The sequence below is a fragment of the Ranitomeya variabilis genome, chromosome 1, assembly GCF_051348905.1.
Source record: "Ranitomeya variabilis isolate aRanVar5 chromosome 1, aRanVar5.hap1, whole genome shotgun sequence".
NCBI lineage: Eukaryota > Metazoa > Chordata > Amphibia > Anura > Dendrobatidae > Ranitomeya > Ranitomeya variabilis.
This window is the reverse complement of record NC_135232.1, coordinates 90,199,096-90,225,930: the sequence shown is the minus strand read 5'-3', so window position 1 is coordinate 90,225,930 and position 26,835 is coordinate 90,199,096. Positions and strand designations below refer to the sequence as shown.

The 26,835-nt window shown below is 42.5% G+C and overlaps 1 protein-coding gene across 4 annotated transcripts in view; it reads right to left on the bottom strand.

Moving 5' to 3' along the window:
- IPO11 (importin 11) overlaps window positions 1-26,835 on the bottom strand; it is a 518,704-nt gene that overhangs the window by 364,930 nt on the left and 126,939 nt on the right. For all 4 annotated transcript variants that reach the window (XM_077286029.1, XM_077286021.1, XM_077286008.1 and 1 more), the window contains exons 9-14: window positions 26,629-26,699; window positions 15,134-15,326; window positions 13,666-13,818; window positions 10,645-10,688; window positions 2,000-2,090; window positions 1,498-1,545 (exon numbers count right to left, since the gene is read on the bottom strand). In XM_077286029.1, coding sequence (XP_077142144.1) covers window positions 1,498-1,545; window positions 2,000-2,090; window positions 10,645-10,688; window positions 13,666-13,818; window positions 15,134-15,326; window positions 26,629-26,699 — 600 coding nt within the window. The remainder of the gene's footprint in view (window positions 1-1,497; window positions 1,546-1,999; window positions 2,091-10,644; window positions 10,689-13,665; window positions 13,819-15,133; window positions 15,327-26,628; window positions 26,700-26,835) is intronic.

The window sequence follows — 26,835 nt, the reverse complement described above, 5'->3', positions numbered from 1 at the left end:
CCCCCGGACCGTTAGACGGTTCGGGGGTTCTTGAATTTCCAGTGTGGATTTTGATAGGGTTTTTGTTGACCATATAAGTTACCTTTCTTTATTCTGCTATCAGTAAGCGGGCCTCTCTGTGCTAAACCTGGTTCATTTCTGTGTTTGTCATTTCCTCTTACCTCACCGTTATTATTTGTGGGGGGCTTCTATCCAGCTTTGGGGTCCCCTTCTCTGGAGGCAAGAAAGGTCTTTTGTTTTCCTCTACTAGGGGTAGCTAGATTCTCCGGCTGGAGCGTGTCATCTAGAATCAACGTAGGAATGATCCCCGGCTACTTCTAGTGTTGGCGTTAGGAGTAGATATATGGTCAAACCAGTTACCACTGCCCTATGAGCTGGATTTTTGTATTCTGCAGACTTCCACGTACCTCTGAGACCCTCGCCATTGGGGTCATAACAGTGGTGATTGTGATGAGGTGGATGGCGAGTGGGCTGAGGAGAGGGCACACGTACAGAGGAGAGTGGTGGTGGTGATAGTGATGAGGTGGATGGCGAGTGGGCTGAGGAGAGGGCACGCGTGCAGAGGAGAGTGGTGGTGGTGATGGTGATGAGGTGGATGGCGAGTGGGCTGAGGAGAGGGCACGCGTGCAGAGGAGAGTGGTGGTGGTGATAGTGATGAGGTGGATGGCGCGTGGGCTGAGGAGAGGGCACACGTGCAGAGGAGAGTGGTGGTGGTGATAGTGATGAGGTGGATGACACGTGGGCTGAGGAGAGGGCACACGTGCAGAGGAGAGTGGTGGTGGTGATAGTGATGAGGTGGATGACACGTGGGCTGAAGAGAGGGCACACGTGCAGAGGAGAGTGGTGGTGGTGATAGTGATGAGGTGGATGGCGAGTGGGCTGAGGAGAGGGCACGCATGCAGAGGAGAGTGGTGGTGGTGATAGTGATGAGGTGGATGGCGAGTGGGCTGAGGAGAGGGCACGCGTGCAGAGGAGAGTGGTGGTGGTGATAGTGATGAGGTGCATGGCGAGTGGGCTGAGGAGAGGGCATGCGTGCAGAGGAGAGTGGTGGTGGTGATAGTGATGAGGTGGATGACACGCGGGCTGAGGAGAGGGCACACGTGCAGAGGAGAGTGGCAGTAGCGGTAGTACTGAGTAGACTGCACTCATGCCCATCGGAAGGGTTCACCTCCACTGTCCTAGAGGCTTTACTTGGTTGTACCAGTTAAAAAAAGCCCACTCCATACATCTTATTAGGCAATTCTAGAGTATTAATAGAGGAGTTTGGACAGAGGATATTCAGAGTGTTTCTCACTCGAGGATCCGTTCCATCCTACATTACACAGACAGTGCACTGATTTGAGTGGGCAATGTGTTATACTTCGTTTCCCCTGTGGTGGCGCTGTCAGGAAACTGAACACTTACTGCCAGGTTAAGCCGCATATTACAGCAAGAGATGAACTTTGATTGACAACATTTCTATAAAAAGTGACAAGGGTACGAATTCATGATACCTACCAGTTTCTTTAATAAGTATCGCATTTGGGTCTTCCAAAGGAGTGGGACCTGAAAACAAAAAGGGAATCATAAGCAAAAAAAAACTGCAGGATATGGAGACGGGCAGCAGCTTATCTGCCATGGAAATAAAAACTCAAGTATGTTGAAATCTAATATGCCTGATCCATCTTTCCATGACATCTGTCAACTACTCACTTTTATTTATGGGCAGCTTAAGTTCTACCCATTTTCCTAAACTTTTGCTCCCTACGACACAGACAAATTGCTATTTTCTTTATTTTCTTATTTCTTTCTTCTTTTTTTTTATATTTTACCCTCACTTAATAAGACAGTGACATTTTATTGTAGTAACAAAAGTCAATATTTTTTCATAAAACGAAAAAACAAAAGCTTCTGATATTTAGTGCTACTCCATTACTGTCATCTCATTTCTGGGAATAGGACAAGGCGACTGACGGATCACCCTAATCATTTCTATCATGTCAATTAAAAAAACACTTACCTTGAAGGGCAAGAACCATTTCTAAGAGCACGGGTGTGAGAGTCTGACTGTATTCATGGAAAATATCAATGAAAAGCACTTCCGAACAAAGCTGGGGAAGAAACAGAAAATTCTCAAACGTTTAATACAGACAAAGAAGAATCAAAAGAAACTCTAGACTCTAAATCTCAATGTGTGGGTCTACAGTAGCATATCCACACTTTAAAGAGCAACATAACAATTCTCTATGCATTGCAAAAATATTTTACTATTTTAACTTAATTTGCTTCCTTCTCCCATACACCATACTGAAAGTGCTGTTTTAACTACATAGTTAATGTTTATGCTCCTTTAGAAGCTGCTTTCAACTGCTGCTCAAAGAGAATCCATGCTCAAACACTATTTACTAAACCTTCCCTGTCTGACCAGGATGGAGAGGAGCAGAGGTTCAAAAGTGTTTGTAAATAGAGTATGGATCCCTGCTAGAGCAGCAGTTGAAAGCAGCTTCTAAAGGAACATGAACTAGTCAGTTAAAACAAAACTTTAGACATGTTATTTGGGAGAAAAAGGAAGTAAAAGAGGGTAGTGTAGAATATTACAAAAGTTCATACTTTCAAACTTAGAAAAAAAGGATGACTAATAACTAAGCATAAAAAATAAAACAAATGTAGTTACTCTTTAAGGGTATGTGCACACGTTCAGGATTTCTTGCAGAAATTTCCTGACAAAAAAACGGACATTTCTGCCAGAAATCCGCATGAGTTTTTTTCACGTTTTTTTTCCGGAGCTCTCACAATGCATTAAATAGCGGGAAAAACACGAAAAATCAGCAAAATTAATGAACATGCTGCTTTTTTTTACCGCAATGCGTTTTTTTTGCGGAACAAACGTATCATGTGCACAAAAATTGCGGAATGCATTCTAAATAATAGTATGCATATGTATGCGGTTTTTACGCGAAAAAAAACCCCGCAAAAAATCCTGAACGTGTGCACATACCCTAAGAGAATCTGCCACAGTATTAAAAGTGTCCACTTTAGCTGATATTATTTTCCCTCTGCTCCCCTGAGTAATACAGTTTTTCTTTTCTAATTACATCATATGGTTCCAGAGAGATGGGCCTTTTTATTTAGAGCTTCTTTTTAATGTCTTCGCTTCGGATTTGCAAAAAAATAAATAAAATTAAATACTCAGGGGTGCATTGGGAATAAAATATTACCAAAAATTGCCCACTTATGACCCGTCCTCTTTAAATAAGACAGACTGTTGGCTCCAGTGAGAACAGTGTAATGCATAGTTTCACCACTGGTGGCACTGCAGAGACACTGGATACTCATTGCTGGTTTTTCTACACTTTACATCTGTCATCGTCCAACAAGAACAACCCCTCAAACATGGAGTCAAAGCTAATGCCAAGTGACTTATTTTTCTTTTTAAGGAAAATGGTGCAACACCCACATCCAGCTCAAAGATTATTTGAGAAATATGGATAAACTCATGATATCTCTAAATAACACGTCAGATCAATATTCAGGGATTGGGATTATGGGAATTCTGGGCCTGAAGAAGTATTTAGCCATCCCACCGGCTTAGACCTTCAGTATTTCATAAGGGAGCATTGAGACATCGGTACAAAGCGGGTTCCAGACTGTACCGCATTGCCTGTGGCTGCGGGTCTGCCTAATCCTCTGTACCTGGTCGCCCCTCTCCAAACGTTATACCGCACCCGATATATCAGTTCATGTTTATCTCAGATGTGTATGAGCCATGGATGAATCTTGGAATTCAGTAGTGAATAATCTTCCATTCCTTATGTAAATTTATGGAAAGTAGACAGCCGTATGTACTTCTTCTTTACGGCTCCTTACTCTACGACAGCATCTGTCATGTCTGGCATGTTATTCCTTTACTTTGTAAGATGTTTTGCTATTTTTACATGGGTACGTCTGCATCTCTTTGATGTACACAATAAAAGCTTTGATAGACAAGACGCTTTCCATGTGAGAAAAGCAAACAGTCGTGTAGATATCAATTTACAGAACATTTACATAAGGTGGCTACGCATAGAGCCAATAAAGAGATACACATGTACAGGAAAAATAATTAGAGAGGTTTTCTGAGTTCAGAAAAGATGATCAAGTAGGAAATCTAGAATAAAATAATAATAGATTTACTACTTTCCCATTCATTATCAATCCAGGTTGTCCTGATGAAGAGGTCCTGCGTGACCTCGAAACGCGTTGACTTTTAAACCTGTTTAAATAAATGTTTTATTTTCACCGATTGTTTGATTTCAGCAGCGCATAGTGATACCTCCATTCTCCTCCTCTGTGTCTGTGGTCGTCTGCTCCGTATTTGTGCAGCAGCTGTCATGTGCCTGTTATGTGTGGCCTGCCAGCTACTGAGCAAGGTGAGTGCATCCTCCCCTTCTCTTCACACCCCTTTGTCATTGGATAAGACCCTATTGCGCTTTCTTTTCCCAGTCCTTTTCCGCCATAGGTCCTATTGCTGCCAGTTAATGATGGGTAAAACGCAGTACTGCAGGCTTGGACTGGCCCACAGGAGAACAGGAGAATCCTCCGGTGGGCCCCAGTGTAGGAGCGGCCACCACCCTCTTATATGAGCAGTACGTGGACCAATATACTTGAATCACTATGTACAGAAAAAAGGCGGCATCTTATTCATTTATCAATTTACACAGTTCATTGTGATATAAATTTGTGACTGAGGGTAATTTCACATTTACATGTAGAAGAAAAGTGGGGCCCTGGAGTAGGTAACTGGTGGGACCTTGGCATCACAGTCCGACATTACACAGTAGTGTTAGTTTGCTTTACGTGTTGTAAAGAAAACAACCACAAGTCTGTCAGGAACATTTTTTACAATGACAGGTAGAAAAGCTAAACAAATATTTAGATTTTTTTTTTTTTTTACAAATTGATAGAAAAAACTAAAAGTCTCGGTAGAGAGGCTGTGATAACACACTAAAAACCATTGATATCATTCACTACGCTCAAACAAGAAACATACCTCTTTCAATACTGTCACTTGACGCTGAAAAAGCGTTTGACAGAATATCATGGTTATTACACCCTCAAAAAACTCAAAATAGGAGACCGCTTTATAGCTAAAATAATGGCCCTCTCTTCTAACCCTGCAGTGAGATGAAAGATAAATGGAACAAGGCAGGGGTGCCCTCTCTCCCCTCTCCTGTATAGCCTAGTGATGGAACATTTACTATCCTCTATTCCTGATAACCCTGATATTAAAGGTATCACTATGGGGCAAACGGAATAGAAATGCTCCGCCTTTGCGGATGATGTCCTTCTGTACACTACCAGCCCACATACGTCAATTCCATCTATCATGGCAGAAGTTGATCATTTTGGCACATGGTCCAATTTCAAAAACACTTCAAAATCTCAGGCGCTCAACATTTCCTTGCCAACTACCACTTCAGCTAGCATCCAATCAAATGTTCCTTTTTCTTGGCCATCACAGGGTATAAAACATTTAGGTATTCGCATACATAGTGATCTTTCTCGACTGTTTGACCTCAATTACAAACCCTTACTTGGTCAAGTCCATAAGGACCTTAATTCATGGACTGTGAAGGAATTTTCATGGTTCGGCAGAGTAAATGTATTAAAAATGAATATTTTACCTAGACTGCTTTACCTTTTTCAAACTATCCCGACCAGAATTCCTTTAAATTTTTGTAAGTTCATCTGGCCAAATGGTCGTCCATGTATTCGTGGTGATATATCAGTCAGGTCTAAACAGATGGGAGGCCTCGGTCTCCCGGATTGTAGAAAATACTACATGGCAGCACTCCATGCTAGAATACTCGATTATTTTCACCATCAACATGGGAGGCTTTGGGTTCATATAGCACAAACTATTTGTCCAAGAGCATTAACTACACTTCCCTGGAACCCACATTCCTCAGCCCTTAAACCCTCTCAACAATCCTACAGCACATACTGTGCAATCCTATCCCTGTGTCGAGACAATAAGAAGATCTCTCTAATTGACCTTCAGGGCCCATCATACCCAATATCAGACAATCCCACCATTTTACCGGGGCTATCTTCCAATCGATTTCTGGGTAGAAGTAAATATCACCCTCTTCACTTTGCTCATGTACTATCCAACGCATCTTTAATACCCCTCAACGAGATATTTCGGGACTGCTCTATCCCTCCAAGAGCCGACTATGAATATAGACAGTTGCAACATTTCTATTCCCATGCTAGAAAAGATAGACGGCTCAATAGGGATCTTACAAATTTTGAGAAATTATGCCTGTCGTCGTCTCCACCCTTGCACTCCATCTCATGCTCTATAAACACCTTATAATAATAATAATCTTTATTTTTGTATAGCGCTAACATATTCCGCAGCGCTTCACAGTTTGCACACATTATCACCGCTGTCAGTGATGGGGCTCACAATCTAAATTCCCTATCAGTATGTCTTTGGAATGTGGGAGGAAACCGGAGAACCCGGAGGAAACCCACGCAAACACGGCCCATACTACAACTGTCAGACCACCCTATTGCGATGCATGGGAAAGAGAACTGGGCAAATCTTTTGAAGACTCGTAATAGGCTAAATGTTTTCAATCTGTTCACAAAACGTCAATTGCAACCAAAGCTCAAGAGACCTCCTTTAAAGGGAACCTGTCACCTCATTTTTGAGCTATGAGCTGCAGCCTCTTAGTAAGGTCTTTCCTAAGCTACCTTATACAGGCTGCTAAGAATATCATTCCTCGTCACTGGAAAAGCACTTCTCCACCTACTCTGGAGGATTGGTTCTGGGAGCTAGCCCTTCTTAATAGGATGGAACATGTGATTGCCCAATCCCCCACTGACTGTGATAGATACTGTGAGGCTTGGAGAGACTGGATTGAACCCCAAGAACCCGATGCCTACCGTCTTACATCAGACTGATGTGACCCACCCTTTTCCCCGGTGCGTTTCTTCTCTCTCCGGATTGTGCTCCGCATTGGTTCGCGCCTGGCTATGCTCTGTATGGTTTCCACTGGATTTTAGTAACTTCATAATTGTATTACTGATGGCCTAAAATATTCCCTTCCCTCTTTTTTCTTCCTATAACTTGATGTTTTATTGGACGTTATACTTATACTCTATGATATATTGATGCGGATATTGTCCTAGCTATTCTTTTCTTTTTGTTGTATTTTTGTTATTGAAAATTATTTAACCGTTCAATAAAAATTTAATTTTGAAAAAAACAAAGTCCCAAGGACAGTGCTCAAAACCAAATACCCAAGAACATCACTTGTCTTGCTGTTAAACCCCCATTTGATCTGTCACCTGCAGCTCAATGGCGTACATTTGCTAAGTAATCGACAATTTGGGGAAAGGGTAGAAAACAGATTCATATTGTGTTACTATGGCCACACAATTTCTGCATGGGAGCTGTAGACACAAAACAATACAGGATACTATGAGAAGCAGGACAATAAAAAATGTTGTGCAAAGAGCATACCCCAGAGACGCATGCAATGTTACCCCTTAGATGCCCGTTTTAAGCCTCCAGCTAAATCAGAGCTCATGCTTTGCACTGATGAGGGGCAATATCCCGAAACACTGTGTCTGCAAATTGAGATTCTGTTCTGGCTTTGATCCTAAGTCATGTGGCTCGTTAAAGGGATGAAATTGACTATTAGGATTGCTACTTACAATAGGCGACACTTTATAAAGTTCCAGTCCTCGTCCTGTATGAAGAGGCGTTAGCAATTGTTCAGTTAACATTATTTATTTACCTCCTGTCCATGATCAAGGCCTTTTTCAAATTAAATGAGTTCCCCAATATAGGATAATCCCTTACTAATGAGCCCAGGGAGGTAAGAGAGAAAAATGATACCCAATTGTCCAATTGTTTGTCCAAGCCGAGCTAAATAAAAAGCAGACGAATCTAGAAAGTGAGTATCGATATTGTTTTTACATTTCTCACCTAACCTTGGGCAATTAATAAGTGGATGTCCAGAAGAGGACAACCCTTCAAATTTTGTTCAGGAATGCGCCTCTCCCATGTTCCAGTTTGTCAGGGATGAAAGTGGCACGCCTTTTGATTGACAGTTCATGCTGATGGCACAACCGCACTGCTGACCCAAACCATGCACTCTCTGATGCTGCAAGTAGAGGCAGCTTCACCTCTGCACCATCGGAAAAGCACTGAAGCTGGCCAGATCTCGCCGGCTGCAGAGCTCTAAACCAATCAGCTTGTAAGCGCACGCTCCTTGTCTAGGAAACCGGCCACCGCTGCAGTCCATGAGAGTAACCTAGCCAAAGAGCAGTAAACTATAAAATTAACAATCCCTCCATTCTTGAGAAAAGATAAGATTTTTTTAATAAAGAGTTTTGTTTTTACAAGCAGTCAGTAATTTTGCCCATTTACCAAGGAGACAACCCATGTAAAACTTGACACCATTTTTGATTGATACTGATAAGAAGTGTGCAAGTTGATATATATACACAGTCATGGCCGAAAGTGTTGGCACCCTTGAAATTGTTCCATTAAAGGAAATTATTGCAATTACACATGTTTTGTCATACACGTGTTTATTTCCTTTCTGTGTATTGAACGACAAAAACCTGAGAAAAAAATGCAAATTGGACATAATTTCACACAAAACCCCAAAAATGGGCCGGACAAAATTGTTGGCACCTTTACAAAATAGTTGGTAAACAACTTTGTTTCAAGCATGTGAAGCTCAGTCAAACTCACCTGTGGCAAGTAACAGGTGTGAGCAATCTGAAAATCACACCTGAAACCAGGGAATAAGGTGAGTCAATCTTTGCATTGTGCATTTGTGTGTGCCACACTAAGCATGGAGAACATAACACGGTGTAATGCAGTCCGTTAAACGCCGCCATTAAGCCCTATGTCGGACGCATCGCTAGCGCACGCCCAAAATGGGTGTGCGCTAGTGATGTGCCGTCATTGAGTGACGGACCCTGGGACGCGGGTTGCAGCGTTTCCGGGTCCGTCACTGCTAGCGCAGATAGAGCATCTGCTAGCTCTATCTGCGCTAGCACGATGGCATGTCGGCACTTGCGTTAATGCAGCCCGTTTAACACATGTGTTGAGCGGGCTGCTGTTAACGCAATGTGAACCTAGCCTAATAGAACTGTCTGAGGACTTGAGAACCAAAATTGTCAAAACATATCAACAATTTCAAGGTTACAAGTCCATTTCCAGAAATCTGGATGATCCTTTGTCCACGGTGAGCAACATAATAAAGAAGTTTATGACCCATGGCACTGCAGCTAATCTCCCTGGACGTGGACGGTAGAGAAACTTCGTGAAAGGTTGCAAGGCAGGATAATCCAGAGGGTGGATAAGCAGCCCCAATCAAGTTTCAAAGAAATTCAAGCTGTCCTGCAGGCTCTGGGTGCATCAGTGTCAGCGCAAACTATCCGTCGACATTTGAATGAAATGAAAGCTATGACAGGAGACCAAGGAGGACCCCATTGCTGACAAGAAACATAAAAAAAAGACAGACTGCAGTTAGTCAAAATGTGCATGAATAATCCAAAACCCTTCAGGGAAAGAGTATTGTGGACAAATGAGAACAAGACAGAGCTGTTTGGTAAAGCACATAATTCTACTGTTTACCAAAAACCGAATGAAGCCTACAAATAAAAGAACACACTCCCTACAGTCAAATATGGTGGAGGTTCAAAGATGTTTTGGGGTTGTTTTTCTGCCTCTGTTACTAGGTGCTTTGACTGTGTGCAAGGCATCATGAAATCGGAAGACTACCAGAGGAATTTGGGTTCCAATGTAGTGCACAGTGTCAGAAATCTGGGTTTGCGTCCAAGGTCAGGGGTTTTCCAACAGAACAATGATCCCCAAACATACTTCAAGAAGCACCCCGAAATAAATGCAAGCAAAACGCTCTAGAGTTCTGAAGTGGCCAGCAATGAGTCCTGATATAAACCCCATGGAACATCTGTGGAGAGATCTTAAAATTGCTGTTGGGAGAAGGCACGCTTCAAATATGAGAGACTTGGAGCAGTTTGCAAAAGAAGAATGGTCCAAAATTCCAGTTGAGAGGTGTAAGAAGCTTGTTTGTGGTTACAGGAAGCGACTGATTGCAGTTATTTATACCAAAGGTGTGCAACCAAATATTAAGTTGATGGTGCCAAAAAATTTGTCCTGCCCATTTTTGGGATTTTGTGTGAAATTATGTCTATTTTGCCTTTTTTCCTCTGTTTTTTTGGGGCTACTTCAATACACACAAAGGAAATTAAACACAAAGTAAGGTTAGTAATATAACTTGCATTACAAAAACTTCAGTTTTGCTGAAAACTTTCATCCATTAAGATGTTCACGTGTGTTTGTACATGGATGTATCATACCGACCAAAAAGTTAATATGCAAAGGGCAAACTGTAATAATACATAGCAAAAATTAAAGCTGAAAATCCATATGGAAAATTAAAGAAAGTATCCTGAAAAGGTCATTTTACTGGAGAACAGACGGGGATTAGGAAAGATGACATTCTGAGGAAAGACCCTTAGGACCTAAAGGATGTAATTCTATAACATTTTCTGTTTTAGCGCATGAGCAGCGATGATACCTATTTCATCAATTCTAAGAAAGGGCAAGGCTGCATAATTTAGGAAACGTACCCTCAGACTGTACTTCCATGAGTCTCCACCACTTTCCTCCACGGCTGCAGAGAAAATGAGAAGAATTACTGGTACGAATCTGACACTATCAGTTCTAATTCACAAATTACACAAACAATTCTCGGCACAATGTAAAGAAGATCCCACAAGGACATAGGATGCATTAAACCAATGCAACACTAATTATGCATTTATCACCTCACCTTCCCATAGCCACCACTAGGGGGAGCTTAGAAAATAGCTGAGCAGTTGGATGGTATGCGGCATACTCCTGGGCTCCCTCTAGTGGAAGCCGAAGGCAGACAGAATTGAACAGTTTCAAAGGCAATCATCATTTAAAGAGAATCTGTCTGTAGGTTTTTGCTATGTGATCTGAAGACAGCATGCTGTAGGGGTTAAAACACAGATTTCAGAAATGTGGTTTTATTTGTCTACAATTATTATTTTAGCACTAAGTGCTTATCATTGCTGTGACCCAGCAGCACATGCCTCATGGACCAGCAACACCCTCTACTGTGATAAGCAGCTCACTGTCTATGGACATAGCCTGCTGTGGGCGGGGTTAGCTTCCTCAGCTCTGCTGCATTGCTAAATTTAAAAGCTCTGATTGTGTCAGAACAGCCGCACTCAGTAATCAAAGTGATACATCGTTGGATTCAGCTTCTCTTTGCCTACACTACGCTGCTCTCAGATGAGGTAGCAAAAACCTGCTGACAAATTCCCTTTAACAAGAAAATGTACATTTTATAACAGCCACCATGTGATGCTGATAGTGGGGCTTAGGGTCCTGAGACCACCACTGATTGGCCAACACACTGCTTTGAATTGTGCAGCTCCTGAATGAGCCATAGTCTTGTGTACGGGCTTCATAGTAAGGTTATGGGTCCCCAGACTGCTCAGTGGCTATAGTGGTGCACAAACCCATACACTTCTAATGAGCCTGTAAGCTGCTCACTGCTCATACAGCGGTGCAGTGCAGACCGATCGGTGGGGGTCTCCGCACACCTCCTACCTATATACACACAGTGCCTTCAAAAAGTATTCATATTTTGTGAACCTTTCCACTTTTTTTGCGTTACACCCAGAAACGTAAATCTATTTTATTGGGATTTTATTTGATATACCAACACAAAGTAGAAAGCATTTGGGAAGTGTAAAGGAAATGATACAGGGTTTTCTAATTATTTTAAAAATGTGTATCTGAAAATTGTGATGTGCATTTGTATTCAGCCCCAAGTCACTACTTCAGAGGACCACCAGTCTTTTGGGGTATGTCTCTACCAGCTTCTATCCAGGGCTGCGGAGTCGGAGTCGGAGCCCATTTTGGTGGAGTCGGAGTCAATGTCATGGAAAGTCGGAGGTTTGGCTTACCGACTCCACAGCCCTGTTTCTACCCATTCTTCTTTGCAAAATCGCTCTCGATTCATGAAATTGGATGGAGACGACAGCAATTCTCAAGTCTTGCCACAGATTCTCAGTGGGATTTGGGTCTGGACTGTGACTGAGCTGTTCACACACATGACTGTGCTTTGATCTAAACCATCCATTGTAGCTCTGGCATGTGTTTAGGGTTCTGTTTATGTGTAGGGTTGTTGTCCTGCTGGAAGGTGAACCTATGCTCCAGTCTCGGGTCTTCTGTAGCCTCTTAACAGGTTCCCTCCCAGGATTGCCCTGTATTTAGCTCCATCCATCTTCCCATCAGCTCTGACCCGCTTCCCTGTCCCTTTAACTATATATTTGCAGTGGATTTAGCGCTTCAAACACCCACAGAAGTGTGAGGAGAGAGCTACACATGTGCAGCCACGTATCTGCTCCAGGTGGTGTGAGATAGGGTCTTGTCCTCAGGAGAGGTGAAGGTCCCACATCTATCGGACTTTGATGGCACATCGTAGGTTTCCACTTTGCCATTACACCTGTTCACTAAGCCTGAAGAGGCACCTTAGTGGTACAACTAGGAATTGCTAAAATGCAATTTAAATAAAGCTCATTTCTGGAGTCTAGGATGTAAGGGGTAACGTTTCTCATTGTGCAGAGTGACAAGCCAGGCCTGGCATGTCAGAGTGAGGAGACTTATATAAGCCATGCATGTTCCTCTGGGAAATTCACATACGGCAATGGCTGCCTGCTATAAATGCAAGAGATGGTAATACCCATTAAATATGCATGTTGAGCACCACTTCTGTTATTGCCTATGGGGATAATAATGGCACGTGACCCCAGTATATAATGCATTGCTTTAATGTGTCTGGTTTTTTCGATCGTATGAAATTTTTCACCGGCAGAAAAAAAAAATAGAAGTCACATCCGACATGAAAGTTTAATGCCTGTGTGCCATTTCAAGTCATTGCTCTCAATTAAATCCACCGGAAAGGGTTACAACGTGGAAATAAAAAAATAAAAAAATTGTGTTTTAAGCAGAAGTATAGAGTTGGGCAGCCTGGATCACACAGAATCAGAGAAAGCGCTGCCCACGTGAACGCAGACCCCAGAGGAATGGTCGTAAACAATTTATCACACACTGAAAGCAATTAACTGTTGGGCAGGAAACATGATCGTGAAAATGTACACACTCATTTCTCTAGGGAGCCGACTCTGGAACTTGGAAATCCAATATGACTCTCTCGGCGGAGCGGAGCCGGTGGTGGCTCAGTGATCATACCTCGTAACTAGGTGGCCTGGCTGTGATTAATGAACGTGAGACTCACTGAGCCGGGATTACCTCCGCTCATCTCAATGAGAGCCCGCCGTAAAATGTCTGTACATCTAGTATGCGCACAATGGAGTTTAGTGGCAAATCTTATTACTAATGGCGTGGGAAAGTGGATACGGCTCAAAATAACGGCACTAAAAATGATAGAAATGGCTAACCCAAGAAAGAAAACCATCATCGTTCCCTCTACGCCTTCAACAAACGGTTAAATATTTTATATTCAAGACAATTAAAAGACAAGAAAAAAATAAAAGTTTCCAAAATGGCATAACAATTTCAAGGGCTTTCCCATGAAGAGAGTCCGCTCTTACCGAAGCCCTCGGGATCTTCCTCCCACATTGCCAGCTCTTCTTCACTGGGAAGGAAGTAATGTGTGACCAGCCTGCGACATATCTCCATCAGCGTCGGGTACGTGAAGAAGGACATTTTGATTTGGTGGGCATTGATGGTTTCTGGTTTGCTGTCTGAAAAAAAACCAACAACTATTATGTGAGAAGGTTTCAGATGTTCAATTGCACGTAAAAAATCAACTTGTGGTTTATCTTGGGCTGCCAGTGTGCCACAGACTAAAGTGTCGGCCCGTGGTTGGTTCCCACCATACTGATAGTCCTCATCCACTCATTAGAAAAGTCAGGGAAAAAAAAAAATTCTAAGAACAGGAGTACGCCACATTTGTGACCTTTTGCCACTAGGTAGGTGGTGCAAATAGAAAAACAAATCCCTCATAGGATCTGCAACCCAAGATCTTGTCTAAAAAGTTAGACTTCTGGGCCAGAGGCACCTATTAATCTTAAAGGGAATCAGTCAGCAGTTTTTGATATGTAATCTGAGCGCACCAAGATTCTGATTGCAGTGATGTGTTACTTATTAGGTTGTGTTTTTGTCTCAACACAATCAGTGTTTTATCATCAGAAGATTATCACTACAGGACTATGTGTCATGTGCCTATTAGTACAACCCCGGCCCATCACTGATTAGCTGTCAGTATACAGTGTACACAGAAAGCAGCCAATCAGTGGTGTGGGCGGCTCTGAGCATTGCTAAATCTGCAGCAGAGAAAACTGTGATTCTATCATAACCGCTGCCCCCCAGTAAACTGAGTGATATATCGCTGGAATCAGGGTCTCTGTCCCTACATCATGCTGTTGTTAGATTACATAACTAAATGTGCAGACAGATTCCATTGAAGGAAGAACAAAACCCATTCTGTAAGGTCACTAATTTCAAAGGATTTGTGAAAGTCGCTAAACTACCTTTTTATGTGATTGTGCGCTTTTCAACCACTTTTGCAACTCAATTGATGCATTATTAAAAATCTACCAATTTGTGAAGGTGAATGTGTCTCTATGGTTACAGATTACAAGCAGTGTTTGTGTGTAGTCTGACCTAAGAGTCACGTTTATCTCCACATTCTCTACTCCTTCCTTTTACCAACCTAAGAAGGCAATAACGAGAGCAACATGGGACTGACCGCAAGACAAGACCACACACAACCTACAGACAAAGGGAACTGCATGTGAGCTGTAGACACAAAACAGGAGGGAGGATGGCATCAACACTATTTGCAACAATGCTTAATTTTTTTGTTGTTGCTTTTTTTAGTATTTAAGCAAAAATAAATATATATATTGTTGGCAAAGGTGTTAGTGACCTTTAGAAAAAAATAAAAAATAAAAGTTTAGTATATGGAATATAGAAATAAGAGTAATTAAAGACAATGGGAAGAAGAAAAAAAAACTCTGATTTCATTTGTTGTCCTGAAGAAAATACATGCAGTACCTTCAAAGTTTTTGCATGGCTTGAAAGAATCATTCTTCACAATCATCTTGATGAGACTCATGCACTGAACTATGAAACGCTCAAACACAATCCCATCCCCGGTCTGCGTAAAAACATAGCTGACTGCAAACTCCAGCGCCCTCTGGATCAAGGGAATGAACGCAAATGGATGCTGGTCCAGAAAATCTAAAAGCTTGGGGAAAAAGAAAGGAGAACTATATAAAGGGGGATTCTGACTTGAATCTTTAATTACTTACAAAATAGTAAAATAAAAAGAATATTAAAGAAGCCCTCCTCCTCCTCCCATCACAGTTTTTATCCTCTTAATGTATTGCAGTCATCCGTATATACTCGAGTATAAGCCGACCCGAGTATAAGCCGACCCCCCTAATTTTGCCACAAAAAAATGGGAAAACTTATTGACTCGAGTATAAGCCTAGGGTGGAAAATACAACAGCTACCGGTGAATTTCAAAAATAAAAATAGATGCTCCATACCGTCCATTATGGCCCTATAGATGCTCCATAGAAAGCTGTGCCATATATAATGCTCTGCACCGTTCATTATGGCCCCATAGATGCTCCATAGAAAGCTGTGCCATATATAATGCTCTGCACCATTCATTATGGCCCCATAGATGCTCCTTATAAAGCTGTGCCATATATAATGCTCTGCACCATTCATTATGGCCCCATAGATGCTCCATATAAATCTGTGCAAGATATAATGCTGCTGCTGCTGCAATAAAAAAAAAAATGACATACTCACCTCTCTTGCTGCCCGCAGCTCCTCAGCGTCCCGTCTTGGTGTCTCTCCGCACTGACTGTTCAGGCAGAGGGCGGCGTGCAGCTTAGTACGTCATCGCGCCCTCTGACCTGAACAGTCAGAGCAAGAGGACGCGGAAGACAGAGCGGCGCCCGGCGTGTGGAACGCGGACAGGTAACTATTACATACTTACCTGCTCCCGGCGTCCCTGGCTCCTTATCCCATACAGATGGTCTCCGGGTGCCGCAGCCTCTTCCTCTGTCAGCGGTCACTGTTACCGTCATTAGAGGAATGAATATGCGGCTCCGCCCCTATGGGAGTGGAGTCCATATTCATAACTTTAATGAGCGGTCCCACGTGACCGCTGAACAGGGGAAGAGCTGCGGCACCGAAGACCGTGGGACGGGCAGGGGGAGCGCCAGGAGCGCCGGGACTAGGTGAGTATGTGACAGTCCTCTCTCCCCCGCCGACCCCACCGCCGATCATGACTCGAGTATAAGCCGAGAGGGGCAATTTCAGCCCAAAAATTTGGGCTGAAAATCTCGGCTTATACTCGAGTATATACGGTATACTGTGTACTTACAATTGCTCATTTTATCTTTCTACCCAGATAATTCTTCTTTTCCATTAGGTCTATGACATCACGTGACTAAAAAAGGCTAGCTGAATCTCTCTTTGTCTCTCTTTGGTATGTTAGATTAGATGTGCAAAGATATAAATAGATATGATATTGGTAGATGATATATATACAGTTGAAACCAGAAGTTTACATACACTATATAAATAGACACATCTGCATGTTTTTCTCAATATCCGACATGAAATCACAATAAACTTTTCCCATTTTAGTATAAATCAACTAATGTTCTAAATTATTTAGGGGGGCACTTCAAATGACTACACACACAAATCCCATCTAATTCATCCAAGGGACAAAGACGAGATCCCACATATGAATAAAATCAATATTTTTATTAAGTCACATGTGACAATATACAATAAAACCCACAATAAAAAAGCAAAATACCGTCTAGAGGACGCCAGGTATACACAAAGAAAAATTCCCCACATAAAGTAACCAATTCTAAATAGTCAAAGCCAATTGTAAGTCCTAAAAAGTCATGCAATAATAGCAGCTTGGGAAGCCTGTGTTACAATTAACATACAGGCTTATAAAGACTCTTATCTACAACTGCTACCTCTCTGTATGAAAGAGTAATATAAAGCATGGTAGACTATACAATAGACTATACTATAAGGTAGTAGATATTAGGAAGTTGGTGGTTACCTATAGCGTGGATGGTCCTGGCGTCCCCTCACCCCGACGCGCGTTTCGCCGCCAGCTTCTTCCGGGGGCGTGTCAAGGTGAGGGGAAGCCGTGTACTTATGTGAGCTCTACCCTATCAGCAATGCCCAGCGCCGGTCAGGTGATGCGGCACATTGCGTGTCCTCCCGCCTCCTACGTCACCCTTCCGTGAAACCAGAAGTTTACATACACTATATAAATAGACACATCTGCATGTTTTTCTCAATATCTGACATGAAACCACAATAAACTTTTCCCATTTTAGGTCAATTAGGATTACCATAATTATTAAGATTTGCAAAATGCCAGAATAATGAGAGAGAGAATGTGTTAAGGCCTTTCTATTAGTGCTAGTTTCAACTGCAGATAGGTAGATATGAGATAGAAAGATATCTGTGAGATATATTATCAGTGCAGTGAATGTTTAGTTTACTGTACACGTATTAACCTAATAAATTACCGTAATAAAAAAAACTAAATGTGGTTCCCCCTATTTCTGATAACCAGCAAAGGTAAAGCAGACTGCTGTGAGCTGATAATATCAGGCTGGGAAGGTCCCGGGTTATTGGGCCTTTCCCAGCCTAAAAACATCAGCTCTCAGACACATTAGATGCGCCAATTCGGGTGCTTTGTCAGGCTTTTCTGAATTGCCCTTGCGTGGTGGCAGTTGGGGAAAAAGTATTGGGGGTGATGTAAGCTGTGATTTGTCAAAAATCACAGCTAACCTCAAGCCCTGGGGTTAGTACAGGAGAGGTGTCTATCAAACACCCCCATTACTAACCCAGTAATCAACAATAAAAACGCACACAGAAAAAAAACACTTTATTTGAAAAAAGACTCCCCCATACTATCCCTCGTGTATTTTTGGGCTACAACGCACGTGCTTTTTTGTAAACTGCAAATTTACCGCATCTAATGCAAGTCTATGGCGAAATTCTGCACAGAAGACGGAGCTTTACCGCATGGGAAATTGACATGCTGCGACTCGGAAACCCGCTCCACAGGTGATTTTATGCAGTGTAGAAAAGAAGCAAAGTGACATGGGATTCTATCAATCCCATCCACCGTGCTTGTACTGAACAACACAGTGTTTTGGATGCAGCGAAAATACGCTGTGTCCAGAACAGTAGTATTACTGATCGTAAGCATGCAGCCCAAATGCCCCCGGCAGGGAGAGGAGGGAGCAGCTGGGTCAGGAGTTGAAGAGGGGGATGATAAATGCAAGGAGAGGAAACTTCCTGTTTCTACACAGAGCAGAGAATAGGTAGAAAGGCGAAGTGAGCAATTGTAAGTAAACAGTGTTGTATAAAAGGATGATTGCAATATGTTAAGGGGATATCAACTTTGATGGCAGGATGAGTGCTTCTTTAATGGGGAAACTTGAGATTTCAGTGCTCTTTTAAGGCTGAATTGTATATGAACGTCACACAATTAAAAGACTGCTATATAAGAGTCACAGGGTATAAACTTCTAAGTAAACTTATAGGGAACCTATCAAAGAAGAAGGAGATGTCAGATGTATCTACACAAATAATACTCTGCTGATATAAATATATACCAGTATATGAGATAAATTCATATGGAAAACCAGAAATATTATATGTAACAAGGTGACACGGGGTGGTAGTCCCAGCCGACTCAACTAGGCCACAGTCATTATACACCCCGGCACCTTGTACAGAAAAGGACAGGACAGACAATGTGAGGCTCAATTTGCAATCCAACAGGGAAAACGGTTTAATAATAGGATTGAAGAAAGTTCAACATCAACTTCCTGCTCTCTCCCTAATGACATCCACAGCCGTACCCACCACAGCCACGGTGACCGAAAGTGTAGATAGTCCATACGCCGTAATCTGAAGTCCATTCGGCGGAGCACCACACGGTCCAGGTGCCTGCTTCACTGCCCGTGGATCCGGGGCAGCACACTCTCTCCTCCAAGGGTCTGGCCAGCATAGATTTCCCCAGACGGGGACAGGCATCTTGACTCAGGCCATGCTGTCTGGGCTCTGACTTGCAGACAGGGACTTCCTGTCTGCTTGGAGCTGCTGGCTCAGCCCCCTAAATTAACCCTAGACTAACCCTACACTACAGACATCATACAGTACCTTGGCAGAACATTTGAACAAGGCAAACACAGCAGAGACATTACAATGATGCAATATAAAGACATTATAAGCACAGTAGATGAACACAACAAGACATTAATAAACAGGTACACCATACGGGTACCGCATAAGGTGTACGGGCCCAGCACACGGGAGAGGGGGCAGACGAGGGTCCCCATCACCTCCTTACATATATAAACAGTACAGCAGCTATATAGGCAAATACAGCAGGAGCCAGAAAATACAGATGGGAAGTCTGTACTAAGCAAACTGCCTTTATGTATTGATATCAGAAACCAGGGCCCAAGTGTCAGCGCAAAATATTGTATACCTTGCCTCTAATGAATATTAAGCAGAATTAATCACAAAAAATAATGGAACCAAGCTGAACAAAATAGTAAATCATAGACCAAATAAATACAAAAGATTATCAGACAGAAAATAGGATATATGTAAAGACCCCAAATAGGCACTGATAGGAGAATACTGCCAATACTGGCAACTGACTAAAGTATATTACCTATTACATAAGGATAATTAGGCTGCAATTACAGACCAAGAAGACTCTTGACTTGCGTTTCGCTATTACATTAGCTTCATCAGCAGGTACATCATTAAAACTGCTCCTCACAGCAGAACTGAGATGTGTTTAGGGCAGTAATATAGATGAGGCACTCAGCACATACCATTATGTTCTATCCTGTGGATAAGATTGATCACAAATAGGAAAAACCCACTTTTGAGGAGTTGCTCCTTTTATGTATGCCCAAACAATAGGTAGGAGCTAAATATTACACAAGCCCTACTGAAATCATTGTTCTGTCTGTGGAATGCGTAGACGTGGTGGTCCTTCATACGTGGTTGTTCTCGTCCTCGTCTGATAGCTGTCCTGAGCAGTTTCCTTTTAGGGAACTCAGAATCCCCTTAGACTGAGGAACACAATGGCTTTGGCCAAGACACAGGTCATGCAGCCAAATATCGCTGCATGTTGCAGTATAATTCAAGTGAATTTGGCCGTACAGCAACCGCAAGATGCTGCAACAAGCAACTCATAAAAATGCAATTGGCTCTGACTTTTTGCGGTACTATTCACATGCATTATGCAGCGATATAGCAGTGATCCTTGGCTTCTCTACCCGGGAGCTGTAGCCCAGCCAGAGGCTAAGTCAGACATCTGTATTTTGTCACGTACCACATGGTATAAGTGTCATCAGTGTTTTGGATCTGCGTTCCAGCAGTGTTTGGTCAGTAGGTCCGCTTTTACCTTCAGTGTTTCATCAGTGATTTTCACGTATGGAGAAATAAATGACAAAGCTTCTTTACTTTGCAGTGTTAATCATGGAGAGAACACGGACTGTTCATTGATGCAGTCCGTGATATGTCACTGACTCACAGATTTCTATGGGCACTTTTCATCCGTGTTGCTGTATACCAAAACGGACAAATGTGTCTGTAATTTTTGCAAAAAGACACTGACATGTGAACAACAGCGTAGATTACTGTACTCGCCCCAAAAAATACGTACGTGAAACACGGACGTTTCAATGAAGCCTTAGGGTATGTGCACACGCTGCGGATTTTGCTGCGGATCCGCAGCGGTTTCCCATGCATTTACAGTACCATGTAAAGCTATAGGAAATGAAATCCGCAGTGCACATGCTGCGGAAAAAAACGCGCGGAAACGCAGCGGTTTATTTTCCGCAGCATGTCAATTGTTTGTGCGGAATCCGCAGCGGTTTTTCACCTGCTCCAATAGGAAACTGCAGGTGAAAATCCGCAGCGGAAACCGCAATAAAAACCGCGATAAATCCGCAGTAAAAACCGCAGCGGTTTTGCACTGCGGATTTATCAAATCCGCTGCGGAAAATTCCGCAATGGAATCCGCAGGGTGTGCACATGGCCTAAAGGTGTATTTTTCTAAACCAGAAAACCTTTGTTAAGGTCCCAGTATCTGCGAATGAAAAGACCGAACAGGTTGATGAAAATTGTGCTTTCATTCTGGAAGAAGAGGGAAGCTATGGTGAATATGGCTTCTCTTCGTCTACTCTCCATCATTGCCTAAATTGCTCCCACACATGACCAAAGGGATCTAAGCAACATCATTATTTTAGGAAATTGCTAAGAATTCGATTTCCGAATTTCCATAGATAGGTTTCCCAGATGTCACTCATGTCCCCCGCTCTCTGTGATGGCCAGCCTTTTCCCGTATGGTTTGGTCACTGGATCTTACGTAGAAACAACTGTTTGTCATTGCCAACCTCACGGGCGGCTTTGGGCTCAATTATCTACTATACTTGAATGGCCAAAAGATAAAAACCACCGCACAGAAATATTTCCGAAAAATAAGATGGCATAGCATGGGAGCCCAGAGCATCCATACGCGGGACTGCCCTGGTCCATAATGGACTAGTAATCATTCTACTCCAACTCTTTTTAAAGCATTTCTTCTGGTTTTAGCTTTGTGACCAGTGAGAGTTCAATAGAAATAAATGTCATTACTGAAATGCCTGAAATATTATTAGATATCGCCAGGCAATGGAGATGGCGACTGGCAGCATGGCACAGACCTGGCGCAATTTCATTTCCGTCCGCACCCTTCCACATCTTCTATAACCGAGGCACAAACAACACATTGCCGCATGATTCATGGCTCGCTGTCCGACAACTAAAGTAGTTTCACTAGGAAACTGTCACAAAAATCAACTTGTAGTTAAAAGCAAGAACGATGACCCCGAGTGCTAAAGATGGAATACCTGGAAGACTCATTTAAAGCAACAGATTAGTCTCCTATATGGTGGGGTAAACATAAAAAGTCATAGATTCTAAAAAATCAACACTTTAATATTTCATTTTGGAATGGGGCAGGCAGATAATGGTGCATGTGTCTTTAAAGGGGTCATCAAGATGAGTTTGGAAGGGGTGCAACACCCAGCTCCCCCCTAATTTAGCTCAGGTCACACAAAGTTCGGAGCTGAAACTTCACAGTTCTGGAAACTTTAGTGGCCATTCTCAGGTACTGCAGCTCGTATTGAAGTGGATCTCACTGCAAATCCACTGAAAACTACTTACTGCTGATCCACCACCTGTTTGAGAAACCAGTGACTTTCAGCATAAAAAGAAGCTTGCTGCGAGTTAGAATATCTGCTGTATGTCATCATTTCTGTGCAGATCTTTTCCGTTCCATCTCGATGGGGTTTTGAAAATGATATCTACAGGAACTGTACTGTACATTGTTTCAGGAGAGCGGTAAATCTGCAATATTTTAACATACACTAAGCCAATTTTCTTTAAGAAGCCCTCTTACTCCTACAAGGTTGGGATGGGCTACAAGACAATAGGCAAGCAGCTTGATGAGAAGGCAACAACTGTTAGCACAATTAAAAGAAAATGGAAGGAACACAAGATGACTGACAATCTTCCTCGGTCTGGGGCTCCATGCAAGATCTCGCCTCCAGGGGTAAGGATGATTCTAAGAAAGGCCAGGAATCAGCCCAGAACTACACAGGAGGACCTGGTCAATGACCTGAAGAGAGCTGGGACTACAGTCTCAAACATTACTGTTAGTAACACACTACACCGTCATGGATTAAAATCCTGAAGGGCACGCAAGGCTCATGCCAGGACATGACAGGCCTGTTTGAAGTTCTCCAATGACCATCTGGATGATCCAGTGGAAGCATGGGAGAAGGTCATGTGGTCAGATGAGACCAAAATAGAACTTTTTGGTATCAACTCCACTCGCCGTGTTTGGAAGAAGAAGAAGGATGAGTACAACCCCAAGAATACATCCCAAGCGAGAAGCATGGTGATGGAAACATCATACTTTCGGGGGTGCTTTTCTGCAAAGAGGACTGGATGATTGCACCGTATTGAAGGGAAGGTGGATGGGGTCATGTATCTCAAGATATTGGCCAACAACCTCCTTCCCTCAGTAAGAGCATTGAAGATGGGTTGTGGCTGGGTCTTCCAGCATGCCAATGACCCAAACCAGAGCAACTAAGGCGCGGCTACGTAAGAAGCATTTCAAGGTCCTGGAGTGGCTCCAGACCTGAACCCAACAGAAAATCTTTGGAGGGAGCTGAAACTCAATGTTGTCCAGCGACAGCGACGAAACCTGAAAGATCTGGAGATCTGTATGGAGATCTGTATGGAGGAAGTGGGCCAAAATCCCTGCTGCAGTGTGTGCAAACTTGGTCAAGAGCTACAGGAAACGTCTGACCTCTGTGATTGCAAACAAAGGTTTCTGTATCAAATATTATTTTTTTTTTCTACTGTATCAAATAATTATATCATGCAATAAATTCCAAATTAATTAAGGAAAAATCATGCAATGTGATTTTCTGGATTTTATGTTTAGATTCTGTCACTCACAGGTGAACTGTGCCTATGATAAAAATGGCAAACCTCTCCAGTCTTTGTAGGTGGGAAAAAAGCAAAATCGTCAGTGTATCAAATACTTATGTTCACTACTTAGTTCAACATAAACCAGGGTTAATTAAGCCAATAGAAAAAAACAAGTTAAAGGGGTCATCTGACGCGGACGAGTGACCCATCGGGTATCCGGCTCCTTAGACAGGACATGTGCATACTTGCTGACCAGGACACGTACACGATACTACCTGAACATACATGTGTCTGGATGGGGTTAGGTTTTCTTATATTGTCCTACATCTTTGCGTTTATACTCAGTCTGACGAAGGGTCTGTGACATGAAAGGTTGCGCTCCAGAGAGTGTATTCGTAGATGCAATGTGTCTTTTTGGATCTGGAAACAACGCAATAAAGGTGTTCTGAAGCAAACCTGAGAATTATGACAATTTCATGTTCCACCTCTTCTAAATGTGGGGTTGCAACGTCACCGACACAACTCACTTCTGCCACCACGGTTAGTGATGCCAGATACCCCCTTTAACGTTTTTTTTAATCAGACCAGGACACGTGCACGATACCTGCTGATCATACACAAGTCTCGGCAGGCGAGTGGGGTAGTAACGCCATTAGCACCGCTCAGATCCCAAGCAGAACAGCCTCAGCTGGTACAGGATCACCCCCTTTAAAGCAGATGGACCCCATCGATCAGACCAGTCTATCATTGTCCACACACATCTGATTGGCTGGGAACTTAAGTTTCCAAGAAGAGTAACAGAGGAACAGCACAAAATACTTAAGAAAACATGTTCGCGAATTGTTATTTTTTTTCCGGACAGCGGATGGATGAGTCCTCTTTAAGGTGAATAATATTCTTTCCATGTAACTTTACATGGACAATCTAACAGAATTAGAGGTAACGTCGCAGGGTCACCTTTCCATTTCTGATAAAAAGTCTGTAAGTTTCATTGATTTACTCTGAAGCTAGAACAGAAACGGTAAAAACAGAAAGTCACAATATCGCCCACCCTTCTGCCAATAATGCCGGTAATGGCGCGGATTATGTTAGCAGACACCTTTGGCTGAAATGATAATGACACTTTCATGAGTCAGTATTGCTTGCTGCAGCTCAGATCTGCGGGAGATTAATGGCTGTTTTGAGATAAGCTGCATTAATTAAGGCCAATGTCACACGGGGCTACAAAACGTTGAGATCTCGGAATATCTCCTCGGCTACAATCTATGGAGAGGGCCGCTTCCATTTACTTCATTGCTTACAAGCTCCACAAGTGTTTTATTAAGATCTACTTTCACAGCAAATCAGATGGAAAGGCAGAAAGTAGGTAAAAGGGTTTCTTGGCGAGTAGTCAGGAATAGCTCGAGATGTGTGTATATAGCTCTAAGATACATTGCAGTACCTAGGGCCCCAGTATCATAAATCTGGGCCCCATGAAGATATTATAATATTTTAGGTAGATGTGAATTTGGCTTCATGAAGCTTTTATTACCCTTTAGAAACAATTTTATTATTATATTTCTTACATGGTCTCTGTTGTTTCAGCAAACTTTACATAAACAGTACAAAATATAGGAAACTTTGAAATATATCAGAAAAATGATTCTTTCTCCACTTAAAAGCCTCATTTTCTCTTATCTCCTGTATCATGCTTTTTTGCGTTTTTTTGCACGTTTTTTACGCGGTTTTTGTGCGGGTTTTTTTGCAGATTTTTTGCGGAATTTTTGCGTTTTTTTCCTGACACTTCAACTTCATAGGAAATCCGCAAAAAATCCGCAAAAATAATGAACATGTGGCTTCTTTTTTCAGATTGCGGGTTTTTTTGCGGAAAAAAACGCAACATTTGCACAAAAAATGCGGAATGCATTCTAAATGATAGGATGCATAATGTATGCGTTTTTATGCGGTATTATAGCGATTTATCGAGGAAATCCGCAAAAAATCCTGACGAAGTCCTGACGTGAGCACATACCCTAACTTTCAGAAACAGCTGAAATCCCTCATAGTTCAAACAAGAAGGGCGGACAGCTCATTTAGGGATCAGATTGCAGCTGCCTACTGAAGTCTATGCAGAGGAGGGCAGAGACACACAAAGGCCATGCTGCTGCTTTCTAGTATTTACCTAACCCTTATGTCATATAAAAGCACTGTACTTTCTAGAGAGCGCACGTCCTGATGTCATAAAAAGCCACATTATATTCTACAGAGCGCACGTCCTGATGTCATAAAACAGTCCAAACTAGAGAGCGCATATCTTGAGGTCATAAAAATGTACAGTACTTTCTATAGAGAGCACATCCTGATGTCATAAAAAGCCACAGTACATTCTAGAGCGCGCAAATCCTGATATCATTTCCTAAGTTTTTAAGGTATCCATTCTAGAGAACAGACATGAAAACAAGCACAAATTGAGGCTATCGTTCCCTGAGTATTGATGTGGAGGCCACAGAACTACAGTGGAGACGTTACCGAGCACAGGAGAGGGAAGCTTTCCCCGAACACAGAGGAGTAGAGAGCGATCTGAAGTGTGAATTATGTGACAGCAGGAAAAAGGGAATAGCTAGTGGTAATTGTCGCTCTCCCACTCCATATTGTAGCCTATTATATGTGCAATGTAATTGAGATGAAGCGCAGACCATGAACGGAGGAACATCAAAGAGAACGGTATTCCTTGCGGTGCGTGCGCCTCCTCCATCCTCTTCAAGCCGTGGGCCATTTTATATCAAATTGGACGTTAAAAACATATTTCTAAAGGCAAAGGCAGGTGCCGGCGATAAAGGCTTCACTCCGCACTTCAGCTGAAGTGGACTAAGTGACGATCGGAAAAAGGAATTAGTGCGGTGACAAAGCAGCAGGTTTAACGAATACAGATCAATCGTGGCTTGAGTGCACATCAGGGCACAATGCCTTGGTGGCATCTGCTGGCGTCTTACCACTTTAGTGAATAGTATGATGACCTTTTCCAGCCTCTCCCTGCATGAATGTTCGGCTCCGATCCCTCGGCCTAAAATACAAAAAATTTCAACTGATTAAAAAATATATATTTTTACCTGGAAAATGAAAATGTGTTATTCACCAAACCAAGACAAGTGAATAATTCTCAATAAAACCTTACAAGTCAGTCTAAAATTGTCCTACAA